Source organism: Crinia signifera, chromosome 4 (assembly GCF_055691185.1).
Source record: "Crinia signifera chromosome 4, ASM5569118v1, whole genome shotgun sequence".
Taxonomy (NCBI): domain Eukaryota; kingdom Metazoa; phylum Chordata; class Amphibia; order Anura; family Myobatrachidae; genus Crinia; species Crinia signifera.
This window is the reverse complement of record NC_139220.1, coordinates 292,562,107-292,579,254: the sequence shown is the minus strand read 5'-3', so window position 1 is coordinate 292,579,254 and position 17,148 is coordinate 292,562,107. Positions and strand designations below refer to the sequence as shown.

Genomic DNA, 17,148 nt, shown 5'->3' with positions numbered 1-17,148 from the left:
GGGGGGGGGGGGGAGGAAACTCATGTCGACCTTTTGACTGTTGACCTAATGCTTGTGTCGACCCTGTCGAGCTTAGCCATATCGACCTATTTTATGTTTCGACCTAGCGACCGTATCACTGAGCATCTTTGTACCTTTGCTTTCGAGCACATTGCATTGTGGGTGTCGGATTTGGGGCACGTAAGTGCAGTGACACCATACACATGTATGGAGATGCTGCCTGTTCACTAAAAGAGAAAACCTAAATCAATGTACCCTCTTGGTTGTATAAGTGTAAGCCCCATCAGTGCCTTCAGACTGTGCAGGTAACCGCCAATCTGCTTGTGCTGCAAAAGCTGCAGCCGGCACTAGACTATACCAGGCTGGGCTGGTCACGCAGTATTAGCGCGCTGTTACGTGCTTTGCCATGCTACTGCTAATAAAAATAATAGCACCTGCATTGCGTAGTTCTATACTGTTCTAATAGTTAATAAATACATGGACATTTGGGGTTATTCAGACCTGATCGCTGGGCTGCAGCCCTTCCATCAGGTAATTGCCACCTTGAACGACTGAAATCTATGAGAAAATATTGCAGGCCTGCAAATCCAAATTTAACTCACAATCAAATGATTTTTCCACTATGTGCAGTCTGTGCATAGCCCAGGACCTGCTCGGCGGCTGTAATCGAGTCAGGCTGTTAGAGGCCAGAGCTGACCTCACACCCTCCCTGAAAATGTTTGGGCACGCCTGTGTTTTTCTAGGCACGTCTGTGTTTTTCCTGACACTCCCATAAAGTGGCGGGTTACCAGCCCCAAATGCCGGCTTCCGTCAATCAACTTGGGAACGGCCAGCGATCAAAAAATAGCAGGATTTAATCTCCGGATGGCCTCACGAATGCATACTGCTATCCGTACACATGCGCAGTGATTCCATAATCACCCGGCTGATGCAATCGCAGCCATGCAATTAGGTTTGAATTAACTCCCATTGTTGTAAAAGTCACAAACTAGAAATAAACATTTCACCTTTTTCATGTTCCAATATTTGTTCTACTTTTAAAACCAAGCTCTTTCTCTTTCTTTATCTCTGTCATATATTTAGGTGCAGATGTACTAAGCCTTTTTAAAGTGGAAAGAGCTAAAGTATCAACAAATGAGCTGCAAACTGCCATTTTTAAACAGCATGTGGCAGTTTGGAGCGGATTGGTTGGTACTTTATCTCTAGTGTTCACTCTAGGGCAGGGTGCTGCCCCCTGAGCAGCCCCCCTCCCCCCCATATCATGGAGCAGGTATTTCACTCCCCCCCCCCACCCCCCCCCCCCCCCCCCCCCACCTCCCTATCACTGAGCAGGCATTCCCTTCCAATAACTTACTGCAGGGTGAGGGTGGGGGCGGCAGGAAGAGCTCACACGACACTCGCAGTAGAGGTGAGCGGCCTATCAGCGTGGCGGGGAGCTGGATGTGACTGAAAGAGCTGACACGCTGCTCGCGTCTAAAGAGAGCAGCTGTCAGCTCTTCCAGCCCCCTGCCATGCTGACAGGCCACTCAGTGCTGATCTCCTCTGATGAGAGTGAAAGCCGCATCCTGCCCCTCCACCGTACACAGCCTATCATCGGCGGCGCAAGGATGCAGAATAGGGTAGGGCGTGGTAAAAATAATGGGCAGGGTGCCGCGCCCTGCAAAATACGCATAGCGGGAACACTAATCTCTCCACTTTATCACTCTCCAAGGCTAATGGGGCCTACACATGAGGTGATTTCAGGGCATTTTCTAAGCGATCTCACTAGATCGCTTAGAAAATGCTCCTACATTGCTCTGTGTGTAGGGGCCGTAGCAATAGCGAGGAAACGGTAATATTCCATGCTAAATAGGGACTCCTGGGCCTAATTCAGACCTGATCATAAGCTGCAAATTATACCCCTTTTACACCAAAATCCCTGGTCGGACCCTGGTCTTCAAACACGGGCATTTCCAGGGTTGGACCCAGCTTCATACCCCATTTACACAGCACTGTGACCCAGGTCTGCGCCTTTTACACTTAACCTGGGTCAGCACTACTTTTCCCTATGGATGACATTAAAAATGTCCATTTTAGGACAGATAAACTGCCATCCAACCTTCCCTCAATGATTTAAAATAAAAATTAAAAGACATGACAAGTTAGCATTGAAAAATGTTGGTTTTGTTTATTTTGTAAAATATTTTTTAAAAAGTTTTATTCAGTGCTCAAACATACGTAGTGGTATAAAAGTGCAGCATCACCCATGTGCTCTCCTCAGCCCCTTCCCCTGCAGCAGCAGACCGAATCTCACATGTGCTCTCTTCCCCCCCCCCCCCAAAAAAAAAGAATATAAATGATACTGCATCCAATTATGATTTCTGTGTGCACTGCCCGTATCCTTCCTGGCTGCTGTCTTTTGCCACTGCAGCGCACTGTGGAAAGGCGTCCAGCACTTCTGGTATCCTTTTAGCACTACCCGGATGTCCAAACCTGGGTTGGGACCATTTACACCACCAACGACCCAGGTCCAACCAGTGTTCAACCCTGGTCAGGACCTGGGTATGAGACCAGTGTCACTGGACCTGGGTTGGCCCCTTTTACACCAATGCTGACCTGGGTCCGACCTGGGTCCAACCTGGGTTATGGCTTGGTGTAAAAGGGGTATTAGCTGGACAGACAATTATTGAGAGACTGTGCCTGCCCACCGCCTGTAGTATGCATGCGCGAGGCCGTCCTGCTACTTTATTAATCGCTGGCCATTCCTAAGGTGATTGACAGGAAGCCGGTGGTTTAGGATGGTAACTGGTAGTTTTCTGGGAGTGTCAGAGAAAAGGCGGGTGCGGCCAGGTGTTTGCGGGAAAGTCTTGTAACGTCCACTCTGGCCCCAAACATCCTGTTTCTATTGCAGCCGATGAGTAAGTCCTGGGCTACCCACAGACTGCACACGGCAGATGTGAGCGGCTTGCAAATGCATTTGCAGCCTTTAGCAGGCCTGTGGTATTTTCGCACGCGGTACCAGTTTACAGGCTTGCACAGTGCGGTATTTCACACTGACTGGGTGCAGTATACCTGATCGCAGGGCTCTGAAAATTAGCAGCCGTGGGATCAGGCCTGTGTTTTTTTTTTTTTTTACGGTTTTATATTCTGCATGGCGGATCTATATATTGTTTTGTTTCTTTCAACAGAGCTGAAATGGTGGTCCCAGATTTCTTCCACCTCTTTAAAGAGAGGGCTATTGCCCCCTTCTTTGTGTTCCAGGTAAAGTACAATAGTAATCCTGTCCTAGATAAGAGCTATTCAAATATGTTTGAACCTTTAAGGGGACATTTGCTAAGGTGGGAGTTCTATTTTAGATTGGACATCGCTATCAACAACCAATCTGATACTATCTATTCTCTTCTAGAAGGTGCTAACTAATTGATTAGATTCTGATTGGTTGGCCATAGCAACATCCCATGTGAAATAGAACTCCCATCTTAGTACATTTCACGCTTAATGTTTTCTGGATTGCTGGACTGCATAGAAAGCTCAGACACAATACAATATTCTACAGAACATTGGAAATCTACATGTAGAACATTATCTGCCAACCAGGTTTACTAACTAGAGTGCCCTTGTGTGAATCCCCACTTGTTCCCGGCAGGTGTTCTGTGTTGGGCTCTGGTGCCTGGACGAGTACTGGTATTACAGCGTTTTCACACTCTTTATGCTGGTGGCGTTTGAAGCTTCACTGGTCCAGCAGCAGATGAGGAACCTGTCTGAGATCAGGAAGATGGGGAACAAACCTTATATGATTCAGGTGAGAGGACTCTGCGGTTTCTGATGTCACTGGGGTTTTGTTCCTTTTTAAAACTGAAGTTTGGTTGTACAGCACATATTTTTTTGAGCTGTGCGATGAGATGTGTGACGGTAGTGTGCACATCATCATACCCAGCAATTGTACCTTGTATGGGGGTCTTAACTTTTCTGGCTGGTGATGTGCAGTGTGGCAGGCCTGAGATTTACCATCCTCACACTGTGACCTACAAGGAATGATGGGTTTTATAGCCGCACTTAAAAAAAAAAAAAAAAAAGGCAGTTATGTAGCTTTATTACAGGATTTTTATGTATACTGTAAGTTACGGTATGGTAAGTAGGAGGGTTAGTCCCCACTAAAGTTTAAAGCACAGTAAAGTGAAGCTTCTGGGATTTTTCCAGCTTTAAAATAGATGGGTCGTTTTGCACTGTACAGCAGACAGCAGTGGAGGCTGTGTGCGCTCCCTGCTCAACCTCCATACTGACCGCAAGACATTGCGATCGTGAGGTTGGGCTCCCCCATTGATGTAAACGGGAGCCGGGTCGCATGACCCAGATTACCCGTTTACACTGCCCCACCACCTGTGTCCTCCTCGGGTTCCGCCCTGGATAGGATTCCTGGGAAAATAGACCCATGGTTTTTTTTTTTTTCTTCAGCTACCCCATTATTTACACCACCGTGGACCCAGGTCAAAGAGGCAAAAACCTGGGTATTTGCGGTTGTGAAAAGGGGTATTAGTTGAAGAAGTGAGAGGTGGCCGTTCTTCTGTCATTTGGACAAAGGTTTTTTTATTAATCTAGATATATTGATTATGCTCACACTGTTGCAAACATGAATGCGCCAGATTCATAGTTCATCTCCTTTACTGCAATTTCACAGCATTTCTTTTTTTTAAATAATAATCTTTGTTTTACAAGGTGTACAGAAATCGAAAATGGAGGCCAGTCTCCAGCGATGAAATCATACCGGGAGACATTGTGTCCATAGGTAAGCTTACTTTGCCTATACTCTACTGTACACATGACACCCACCAGTTATGGATACAAAGGCTGTTACATACACTGTACCTGTCTGAGCAGAGCAGAGGGAGACTGTTTGCCTTCTCTAGCTAGAATAAGGCGATAGAATTGTCTTGGGGCAATACACATAATACAAATCTCATTTCCAATGGAAATATGATTGTCAAAGTATAGTTAAAGACCACGGGGGTTATTCTAGTTCATTCTTTCTGACAAAATCCTTCTTAGATGGACAAAACCATGTGCACTGCGGGTGGGGCAGATGTAACTTGTGCAGAGAGAATTAGATTTGGGTGGGGTTTTTCTTCAAAGTGAGATCTATATTGAAGTGTAAAATCATGCAGTCAGTATTTTCCCTGCACAGAAACAAAATAACTCACCCAAATCAAATTCTCTCTGCACATGTTACATCTGCCCCCCTGCAGTGCACATGGTTTTGTCCATCTAAGAAGGATTTTGTCAGAAAGAATGAACTAGAATAAACCCCCAAGTGATAATGGTTCTTAGTATGAAAAGTGTTTTTCAAATACTGCATACCATAGGTGGTGACATAACTTTCCTGTGTCTTGGATGTTTTAGTTAAAGTAGTGATCTGTTCATATTATTTGGTTATATAAACTTTGGGATGGTCCTAAGAATCAAAGTTTTGCTTGTCTAAAGTCTCGCCACATCCAGCTGAATTGAATTGGCCCCAATTAAAGTTTGTTTTTACTACTTTAGGAAGATCAGCCAATGAGAACTTGGTTCCTTGCGATGTGCTTCTGCTCCGGGGGCGGTGTATTGTGGATGAGGCGATGCTGACTGGGGAGTCTGTGCCTCAGATGAAGGTGAGGGCATCACTGTGACTACACAGTACTGAACATTGGTTTGTGAGCATTCCTCCTTGCTACTTCAGGAGCTTGCACCATATTAATGTACAGTAAATTGATTTTGTCTGTCATGGTAGTCTTTTTGGTACTTGTGTAGCATCACGGCTCCCACGATGGCCATCGCATAGCAAAAAAATCGCATGCGATCGCATGCGATTTTTAACAGAAATGCATTGAAATTAGTATCAAACATGTTCAATGGCCCCCAAATGTCATTTTTCAGGCTGTACCACCCCCTCTATCAACGCGAACCCGAAGCGTGGCGGTACACGTCCTACGACCTTTTCATGCCCCCACTATCCACGTCGGCGTGGAGTTGAGAATAGAAAGTGTGGCGAGCGCAGCGAGCCACCGAGCCCGAAGCGTGGCGAGCGGACACGGATACCTTCACAGGTATACGCGTCCCCTCGCAGGCTTCACAGGTGTCCGCGTCCCCTCGCGGGGCTCTGCGCTGGCCATGCTTTGGGCTCGGTGGCTCGCTGCGCTCACCACACTTTCTATTCTCAACTCCACTCCGACGTGGATAGTGGGGGTATGAAAAGGTCGTAGGACGCGTACCGCCGCCCCTCGCGGGCTCGCTGCGCTCGCCACGCTTCGGGTTCACGTTCATAGTGGGGGTGGTACAGCCTGAAAAATGACATTTGGTTGCCATTGAACATGTTTGATACTAATTTCAATGCATTTGGATGCATTTCTGTTAAAAATTGCATGCAATTTTTTTACTAAAATGCTTAAAAACTGCAAAAATCGCATGCCATCTCATGCCACTACATATGGCATGCGATGGGAGCCGTGATACTACACAAGTACCGTTATTTTTTATTGTTTATACATTTTTGACAACATATTCTTTGTAAAATAAAACCATTATAAACAACTTGTAAAAATAAGAATAGATTGATGTACATGAACTCCGATTTCAAGCAGAGTTCTTGACCACACGAGTTAGCGAGGCAATGGAGCCACACTTCACAGGACCTCAGACGTGCACAATTTTGTTTGGCTGCTGCAAAAATATATAACTACTAGTAAGCCCGCTCAAAGCAAATGCTTCAAAAGCTGGTCTGCTGCCTTGTGATTGCCTCTGTGTTTGTGCATGTGTGAGAGAGAAAGATGTAGTTTCTCTCGCTGCCAACAGATGTAAGTGTTTCAGAGACAAACGGACACTAGACAGAAATATAGATGATAGTTATTGGTCATGTACATAAAAGCTGCTGGGTGTCAGTGCCCTGGTCTCGCTTCTTATTGTATACACACTAAGGGTTTTTTGGCCTTATTCTAGTTCACTCTTTCTGACAAAATCCTTCTTAGATGGACAAAACCATGTGCACTGCAGGTGGGGCAGATGTAACATGTGCAGAGAGAATTAGATTTGGGTGGGGTTTTACTTCAAAGTGAGATCTATATTGCAGTGTAAAAATAAAGCAGGCAGTATTTACCCTGCACAGAAACAAAATAACTCACCCAAATCTAATTCTCTCTGCACATTTTACATCTGCCCCACCTGCAGTGCACATGGTTTTGTCCATCTAAGAAGGATTTTGTCAGAAATAGTGAGCTAGAATAAGGCCCGTAGTTACTAATACCACTTTCATGCCCCGGCGACCTGGCAATTACCTGACATTTTTGAGTGCTGGGCCATTTTGTTGGGTGCAGTCTGACCCTCATTGACACCGAGCAGGAAATTACAGAGTTAAAGCTTTTCAACCAGGTAATTTGCTGAATAACCCAGGTTTTTCTTCGGTGTGAAATGGTCAACCCGGGTCTTAAATCCCAGGTTGCTGACTTTGGTAAAGAGTAGTTTAACCCTCTAATTTGCTTCTTGGTGTGAATGGGGTATTTGATGGGGGTTCTGTTGAATATGGGATTTTGCTATAGGCAACCAATCAGAATCGACTTATTTATTTAACACCATCTAGAAGATAATACAATCTGATTAGTTGCCCATAGCAACATGCTATCTTCAATAGAACTCCCTTAGTGCTCATCCTGCACCTTCCAATACCTGTGCAGTTCCTTTTTCCTACATGGGGTGTCGCTCTCTGCTGTGGTGTCTCTATCACATTGTGGGATGTATCTCAATACTAACCAGACTGTAATAGGAGCACCAAAGGAGACAGCGACACTGCCTGGATTTTGAAAGGTGCACGGTGCTAGAATGAACACTATCCCATCTTAGTATGTAAACCTCCTATGATGGATTCATTGCTCTATTAATGTGACCGTGTTTTGTTAATTGACTCTGCAGGAACCTATTGAAGATTTGGCTCCTGAACATGTTCTAGATTTAAATGCTGACTCCAGACTGCATGTCATTTTTGGGGGCACAAAAGTGGTGCAGCACACTCCTCCTCAGAAGGCAACCAGCGGCCTAAAACGTGAGTATCTTTGGCGGCAAGCTGGAGACACACAAAGTTATTGATTTTAACCTCTTCAGTGTTTTTTTTATTTTTTATTATGAAGCACTCCCCACTGGGCGAGTGTTTTTCTTGGGGAGCGCTCCCTAAAACTTAAGCCCACTGCTGTGTCCCCGGGTCCGGGCAGCGCCGCTGAACTGTGTATCAGCCCCTGCCCCCCGGCAACCCGGTGTGATGGCGCATCGCATAGTCACACAGCCTGGATCAACAAGCTGATTTCAGCGATCAGCTGGCTCTAAGCAGTGGTAACCTAGAGAATGTTCCGGGTTTGCCAGTCTGAGCACTGAAACACAGCCCAGAAAATTGTCAGGATTACCACTGAAGGGGTTAAATCCCAAATCCTCTGTGTTCAATGATGCACTTTCATGCTGCTTTTTGTACGTCATTTTGTGAAAAAAAAAAAAACATCTTGTTTCTGCAATAAACACTGTCCGATATACATCAGAGCAAAATGTATTTTTATTTTTTTTATGGTTGTATGTCCAATGGTGGCAAAGCTTCTAATTTAACCTCTTTTTTTCTAAATGTTTCAATTCATAATACCCCTTTTACACTGTACACATAACCTGAGTTGTTGCCAGATCTGCGTGCGGTGTGAGAGGGACATTTAGAATTTTGGCAATTTGGCCCGGGGTTCCTAGGTCAGTCCCGGGTTGCTGGGCAGTGAATAGGTTAACCTGGGGTCGAGTGAGGCAACAGCGTCATTCGCCTGACGTGCCGCTGCCCTACCCCCAGATGACGTGAGCAGCTAAACACAGCAAATGGTGGATCGCTCCCGGAACGGACCCATGTCCATATCCCAGGTGCGATGCGGCATTTGTGTTGTGAAAGGGGGTATAAGAGATTTTTAACCCCTTCACGACATTGCCTTTTAAGGTAATTTTTTTTTTTTTTTTCCTCCTTGCGTTCAAATAAGCGTAACTTTTTTAATTTTCCGGCTATATAGACACATGAGGGCTTTTTTTTTGCGGGACAAGTTGTACTTTGTAATGGTACCATTTACTATACCGTATAATATTCTGGGGAATCAGGAAATAATTCAATGTGGGGTAAAAAAAAAAAAAACCGCCATTGCACAATTTTGCGCTGGTTACGGTTTTTTTGGAGTTCATAGTTCGTTTAAAATGATGGGTTATCTTTATTCTATGGGTCGTTACGATTCTGGCGATACCAAACTTATATAGTTTTCGTTATGTTTTACCACTAAAAAAAAAAATCGCAACTTTTACGTTTTTTCTAATTTGCGTTGCGTCGCCATGTTCTGCGGCTTATAACTTTTTTATTTTTCCACCTACGGACCTGGGTGAGGGCTCATTTTTTGCGGGCTGAAGTGTACTTTTTAATTAATACCATTATGGGATATGGGCGACTTTCTGATCTCTTTTAGTTATTTTTTTTTGGGTACGCGATGCGACCAAAAAACGTAGTTTTGGCGTTGGGGATTATTTTCCGTTTACGCCTTTAACCGTGCGGGATAACTAATGTTATATTTTAATAGATCGGACTTTTAGGAACGCGGCGATACCAAATATGTTTATTTTTTTTATTTTTTTTTATTTTTATTTGGGAAATGGGGAAAGGGGGGTGATTTGAACTTTTAATATTTTTTTTTATTTTTTTTATTTTTAAACTTTATTTTTTTTTTTTTTTTTACTTTTACTACAAGGCCCCCTAGTGTACTTGACCACTAGGGGGCGCGATCGCCTGTACTAGGTTCAGCCATAGAGCTCTATGGCTGAACGTAGTGATTTTATGCACTTCCTATTACATCCTGCCTGAGGCAGGATGTAATAGGTATGCATATACGGCCAGCACAGGGGTCTACATTAGACCCCTGGCTACCATGGCAACCGATCGGCACCCTCCGATCTCGCTGCGGGGGGCCCCGATCGGCGCCGGAGGGGGGCGCCCCCCCTCCGATCAGCTATTTAAGCACTGCGGGCGCTTTGCCCGCGGTGCTTAAAGGGTTAAACGGCCACGATCGGCGAACTCGCCGCTCGTGGCCGTGAGAGCAGGGACCTGGCTGTAATATACAGCCATTACCTGCTCTCTTTCAAGCCAGCTCACTCCGTGAGCTGGCTTGATTCCCCCGCAACGGCCATATGACGTATATATACGTCATATGTCGTGAAGGGGTTAAAGAGTTCAACTTTATTGTCCTTAATAATTCATTTACTTTTCCTTCCCAGCTCTTGATAATGGATGTGTGGCCTATGTCTTGAGAACAGGATTCAATACGTCTCAGGTGAGGCATACCTTATCTCATGATAATTGTTTAAATATGGTTTTATGCATTCATTGGGAATCCTGTATAATAAACAGTGTGGCTCATTCTATCTTCTTTATATATGTGCACAATTACCCTATGAACGTTGTATGCCCCATTTATAAATCTCTTTAGCTGGGACATGGGCTCTGATAGGAGGAACATCCCGACGAAGAGCAATACGATAAATAAATGATAGCTTGCTCTGTCACATTACTATTGAGCCCAGACCCGACATGCCTAATGCACCATGCGTTGGTGTTATTGGGGCAGATGTATTAAGCCTTAACAAGAGATAAATGCAAGGATGATAAGGAGAGATAAACGTCCAGCCAATCAGCTCCTTACTGACTTTTTTCAAACACAGGCTGTAACATGGCAGTTAGCAGGTGATTGGCTGGACGTTTATCTCTCCTTATCACCCTTGGATTTATCTCTTGTTAAAGCTTAATACATCTGCCCCATTGTACCCAAAGCTGGCATGGGTTTAATGCAGTATTATCGTCAACAAGGACAGCGGCATCAGCAGTTGATATAGTGACAATTCTTAAGAATTGCAACAAGCCCCCTGATGTCAGGTCAGGGCATGGTATGGCGGTCTGACGGGAGATCCTGACGATCCGTATCCTGACGCCGGAATCCCAACTGCCGGTGATCCTACAGGGGGGCGCGTGCAAAGAAGCCCCTTGCAGGCTTGCTACATTTGCCACGCTGCGGGCTCAGAGGCTCTCTTCACTTGCCACAGATTTTATTCTCCCTCCTGTGAGTCCGACCGTCAGTCATCCGGAACCTGTCAGGTCAATGGCAGAAGTAGTTTATTACAGACGTTTCTTAGGGTTATATTTCCAAGTCATTGTATTGGCTCATTGTTTTTTGAGTTTTAATTTTGTTTATTTTTTGTTAATTGAATAGGGAAAACTTTTGCGAACTATTCTGTTTGGGGTGAAACGTGTGACTGCTAACAATCTGGAAACCTTCATCTTCATCCTCTTCCTTTTGGTGTTCGCCATTGCTGCTGCGGCATATGTCTGGATAGAAGGTAACTATAGGAGTCACAATAAGTTACTCAACAAGTTTTTTTTTTTTAGCACTAACTTCGCACTGGCCTTTGACATGACCTTTTAAATAGTTTAAAGGTGATGTCCACATTTTAGATTTTTTTTCTTACCCTTTTTACAGTAAATTGATATAAGAAATGACAGGCATATTATTATTTACAGTTTCTTATATAGCACAGCTTATTCCATTGTGCTTTACAATTGGAAACAACAGTGATTTAAACAAACTGGTCAGAAACAAACCAACATAGAGGTACAGTAGGAAGGCCCTGCTCGCAAACTTATCATCTATAATATGTAACTCTGCGACTCAGCAGTGAGTGCTACAAATGCAGTCAGTGTATTGCACCAAGCGCTGGATATAAACTGTTCTACTTAAACTATTTAGGGGGCTTCCAACTTCATCAATTGATTGTAATGTGGTTATTTTGTGTATTTTAGTGCTGTGTGTGTGTGTGTGTGTGTGTGTGTGTATAGCGTAGAAGGCCATTAGATCCACACATATTGGGTCGATACAGGAAATAGTTTGAAATGACATGGTTAGAAGGTTGACACAAGCATTAGGTCGACAACTGAAGGTAGACAGGCCTTGGGTGGAACCCTCAGAAGCTCGACATGGGTTCAGGTCTACAGGGTCATTAGGTCGACACAAGTATTAGGTAGACATGGGGAAGGTCAACAGTCAGTAGGTCAACGTGGGTTTTTCACTTTTGTGCCGACAGGTGGTATTTCATGACCTACCATCCATTATGGGGTGAAGGGAGAATAGAATAGTGTGCCGAGCACGGCCGGTACAATTTGACGGTGTCCATGTTGACTATGTCGATATTCGGGACAAAAAAAGTGAATAAACTCACGTTGACTTTTTAATTGTGGACCTTTCCAATGTCAACCTTATGCTGTCGACCTATTTCATGTGTCAACCTAAGTCAGCCTTCTGTGGTCGACCTAATGACCCATTCCCCTATATATAGTACTAGCTCAGTTCAACAGAAATTGTTAGGAGGCCTTCAAAGCACGAGGGGAAGCTCTCTCAGATGTTGTCATTATTGTTACTGCTGGCTTTATAGCTAAGTGCTGAGCTGCCGGTGGTAGTGCTGTGCGGGGAAGTGCAGTAGGGAGAAGTAGAGTTGTCTGTTGTACAAATAAGATGTACACAATCAGTGATGCAGGTGCACAAACTTGGAAAACAGGAGTTTTTCGCATCCAATGTTTAGCGTTCATAATAGGAGACCGCTGTAAGACCACATACATCTGCAGGCTTGATCCCTCGACCTGCCAGCACCACCGTTCTGCCGACCGGAGGCTTTGATCAGCGATCCATTGGTGGATCAGGGATATTAAGCATGTTTTAATATGCCTGATCCCCCAGTACGATGGTCAGTGGATCGGTGGATTGCTCAGATACACCACAGATGTATGGGCCCGATTAGATTTGTGGTTATGGCTCACATTATCACTGTGATTGGACTCTGATTTTAGGCACAAAAGATCTGAGTAGGAACCGGTACAAGCTGTTCTTGGAATGCACGCTGATCCTGACTTCCGTCGTACCTCCGGAGCTCCCCATTGAGCTCTCCCTAGCAGTCAACACTTCACTGATCGCTTTAGCCAAACTCTGTGAGTGCATACCTCTGAGTTATATCTTGTTGTTTGCTGCTTCGTGTACTTGGGTTTACTGAACCACATGATATTTTAGATGTGTACTGTACTGAACCATTCCGGATCCCCTTTGCTGGCAAGGTTGAAATATGCTGCTTTGACAAGACTGGAACATTAACCAGTGACAGCTTTGTAGTGCGCGGTGTGGCCGGACTCAAGTAAGTCATTGCTATTTGTGTGTGACAAAAGGTCACCGTAGGCTTTTTTTCCAATGTTTATTAAACATGCGCTAATGACATTGGAATAATTATCACTATTTGTTGGCTTTTCACCTTGTAGAGATGGAAAGGATGTAACTCCCATCTCTGACATTCCCATTGACACACACAGAGTGGTGGCTACTTGTCACTCTCTAGTCCAGCTGGATGATGGGACACTGGTTGGAGATCCACTAGAGAAGGCCATGCTTACTGCTGTGGACTGGGCCTTAACCAAAGGTGAGACTTCCTTGTAGGTTTTGTCCTGTTGACAGGCTTTGTGCAAGTTTGGGGTAGAGGTGTGACCTTTGTGCAGAATCTCTTAACGTTGTGTTTTTTTTTTTTTTGGTGTGGCCATGTGCGTATAAGGCAGGGATTGGGACACTTTTGCTCCTCCAGCTGTTGAACTTCACATACCAGCATGTTCTGCAACAGTTTTAACATGGCCAAAAAGCAAATCTGTAGCCGAGCATGCTGGGATATGGAGTTCAACAACAGCTGGAGGGCCAAAGGTTCCCCATCCCTGGTATATCAAGATAATTATTACATGCTAACACATGGAAAATAATCACCACACTTTTGCCCAACAGATGAGAAAGTATTTCCTCGAAGTATCAAAACCCAGGGCTTGAAAATCCATCACCGATTTCATTTTGCCAGCTCCCTCAAGCGTATGTCTGTCCTAGCATCCTATGAGCGCCCGGGGTCCACCGATCTGTGTTGTGTGGCCACTGTCAAAGGAGCTCCTGAGACTCTGCAGAAGATGGTGAGTGAGTACACTTTAATCCATCTCTCTAAGTAGATGCACCAATTGCCTAAGCTTAGATGATTTCTATGCATGGCTCTTATGTTCAGGTTGTGTACTGCACATCTATCTTTGTATCTGAACTGGGTTTGGATTATTATTATTATTTTATTTATAAGGCGCCACAAGTGTTCCGCAGCGCCGTACAAAGAAACAATACAGGGAGACAAAACTTGGCATAACATTGAATAAATAACAAAAATACAGTACAAATAAAGAGCACCACAGTTCAATACACATTACAGCTTAAATGTAAGTAGTGAGGACCCAATCAACATACAACTAGAGGCTTGAGGCCAATGATGGAGATGAGTATGAAGATGGTCACTGAGTGTTGGAGTAAAGGAGAGCTGTGAGTGAAATGTGAAGAGAAGTTGGCTTTGACAACAGGAGGGAAGAGGGCCCTACTCGGAGGAGCTTACAATCTAGTAGGAAGGGGGAGACAGACAGATTACAAGAGGTGCAAGCGAGGGGGTGGTGGTTAGATAGCAGGATGTAAACAGGCAAGGGGTCGGAGAATCAGCTGGTTTATGCAGTGGAAGGGTACGCTTTGATGAATAGGTGAGTTTTCAGTGCCCGTTTGAAGCTTTGCAAGGTCGGGGAGAGTCTAATGGAGCGAGGGAGTGCGTTCCACTGAAGGGGTGCAGCACGGGCAAAGTCCTGTACTCTAGCATGGGAAGCAGTGATCAGGGTGGAGGAGAGACGACAGTCGTCAGCTGACCGTAGAGGGCGGGAGGGTGTATGAATGGAGATGAGGTTAGAGATATATGGAGCAATGGAATTAGAGATGGCCCTGTATGTGAGTGTGAGGTGTTTGAAGAGGATTCTGTAGGGGAATGGAAGCCAGTGCAGATTTTGTTGAAGGGGAGTAGCAGAGTTAGAGCGGCGGGAGAGGAAGATAAGCCTGGCTGCAGCATTGAGGACAGATTGGAGAGGAGCTAGTTGGGATTGAGCGAGGCCGGTGAGAAGATCATTAGGTCCACTGAAGGTTGACACAAGCATTGGTTTGATATTGAGAAGGTCAAAAGGTTGACATGTGTTTTTCACTTTTTTTGGCCCGGACATCGTCACGGACACCGTATCAGTCCACCACATTCCCTCGCATGGCTCACTGCACTTTCCTTGCTTCAGGCACGGTACCTTACTGCGCTCAGCACACTATTATTTTTTCCTTCCACGCCCTAGTGGATGGTAGGGCATGAAATACCACGCTCCAAAATAACAAGACAACTACGAAATCAGTCATGTAAAGTAGAACGTCATTGGTGTAAATCTCGTAATCTAAGTGATTTCCTCACAAATAAGACTTTCTACTGCTCCTACTGCAAAGCTTTGGACACTGCCAAACAAACAAACATCCAATCTCTCATCTCTTCTCATGCCACCAACCCTGAATAAACACATTTATCATGGTTGGAGACATCCCCACTGGTTATCATCAGTGCACAAGAACTTGCCTCCTACTTTAAAGACAAGATTGATAACCTCCGAGGTGAAATGGTATGCTCTTCCACAGCCTCTAACTTACCTACATCCCCACCTGAACCCTCTGGCACTTTCTCTTAATTTTGAGCCCACACGTGAAAAGGAAGTATCCACACTCTTCTTATCCCCCTCCTCTACTACCTCTCCTCTTGATCCTATACCTACACAAGTCATAAAAACTCTACTGTGCTTATCCCAACCATAACTAAAATCTGGAATCTCTCTCTTGCTACTGGTGCTTTTCCTTCTCTGTTCAAACATGCAGTGATTACTCCCATTCTGAAAAAAATTCTGACCCTAACTTTCTTTCTAACTACCGTCCTTTCTCTCAGCTCCCTTGCCTCTCAAAGCTACAGGACCAACTTGCCTACACTCACCTTACACACTTTCTGAACTCTCACACCCTATTAGACTCACTTCAGTCAGGCTTTCGTTCGCAGCACTTCACTGAGATAGCACTGACTAAAAGTGGTGAATGATCTGGTCACTGCTAAGTCCAAAGGCCATTACTCACTACTTATTCTTCTAGATCTTTCTGCTGCTTTTGACACTATTGTTCACACTCTTCTCATACATACAAACACTACACTCCCTAGGTCTTAATGATACAACCCGTTCCTGGTTCTCATCTTACTTATGTGATCGCTCTTTCAGTGTTCGCTTCTCTGACTCTACCTCCTCTTCACTACCTCTGTCAATCAAAGTTCCGCAAGGCTCAGTTTTTGGTCCTCTGCTTTTCCCAATCTATACCTAATCTCTTGGCAAACTAATCAGCTCTTTTGGATTTCAGTATCACTTGTATGCAGACGATACTCAAATCTATCTATCAACCCAGGGCGACAAGTGGAAAATGAAGTTCAACGGAAATAAATGTAAGGTCATGCACCTGGGGAGACACAACCAGTGTGCAAGTTATACCCTTTGTGGTGAGGTACTAGGTAATTCAGAAAAGGATCTTGGAGTCCTAATAGACCCCAAGTTGGGGTGTAGCGCCCATTGTAACGTAGCAGCAAAAAAAAAAAAAAAAATTCTAGCATGCATCAAAAGGGGTATGGAAACTAGGGACCCAAAAGTGATTATGCCCCTGTACAAGGCATTGGTTAGACCGCACCTCGAATATGGAGTACAGTTCTGGGCGCCACACTACAAGAAGGATATCGCTGAATTAGAAAAAATACAAAGAAGAGCAACAAAGCTTGTTAGGGGATTGGAGAATTTAACCTATGAGGAAAGACTAAGTAAGTTGGGACTATTTACATTAGAAAAGAGACGTCTAAGGGGGGATATGCTCAACATGTATAAATATATTAGGGGCCAACACAAGTTACGGTCTAAATCCCTTTTTGGTACTTGTGAGTTATCCGGGCGTCCGATTTTTAAATCGGGACATCGCATCGCATGCGACCATCGGATGCGATGCGATGCGATGACACGATTTTTCCATAGGAATCAATGTTAAAATGGTCTGAGTCCATTTTAACATGGAATTCAATGGGAAAAAGGGGTCCTTTTCATACCCCTACTATCCAAGTGGGCATGGAGTTGGATATAAACCTGTGGCGAGCGTAGCGAGCCACCGAGCCCGAAGCGTG

General features: G+C 44.7%; 1 protein-coding gene across 1 annotated transcript in view; it reads left to right on the top strand.

Moving 5' to 3' along the window:
• The window catches only part of ATP13A1 (ATPase 13A1), a 39,811-nt gene that overhangs the window by 5,612 nt on the left and 17,051 nt on the right, over positions 1–17,148 (top strand). Inside the window, exons 4-14 of the mRNA XM_083185041.1 lie at positions 3,168–3,240; positions 3,626–3,781; positions 4,696–4,765; positions 5,518–5,624; positions 7,915–8,044; positions 10,273–10,328; positions 11,262–11,388; positions 12,890–13,027; positions 13,107–13,227; positions 13,349–13,506; positions 13,857–14,032. Of these exons, the coding sequence (XP_083041167.1) occupies positions 3,168–3,240; positions 3,626–3,781; positions 4,696–4,765; positions 5,518–5,624; positions 7,915–8,044; positions 10,273–10,328; positions 11,262–11,388; positions 12,890–13,027; positions 13,107–13,227; positions 13,349–13,506; positions 13,857–14,032 (1,312 nt within the window). The remainder of the gene's footprint in view (positions 1–3,167; positions 3,241–3,625; positions 3,782–4,695; positions 4,766–5,517; positions 5,625–7,914; positions 8,045–10,272; positions 10,329–11,261; positions 11,389–12,889; positions 13,028–13,106; positions 13,228–13,348; positions 13,507–13,856; positions 14,033–17,148) is intronic.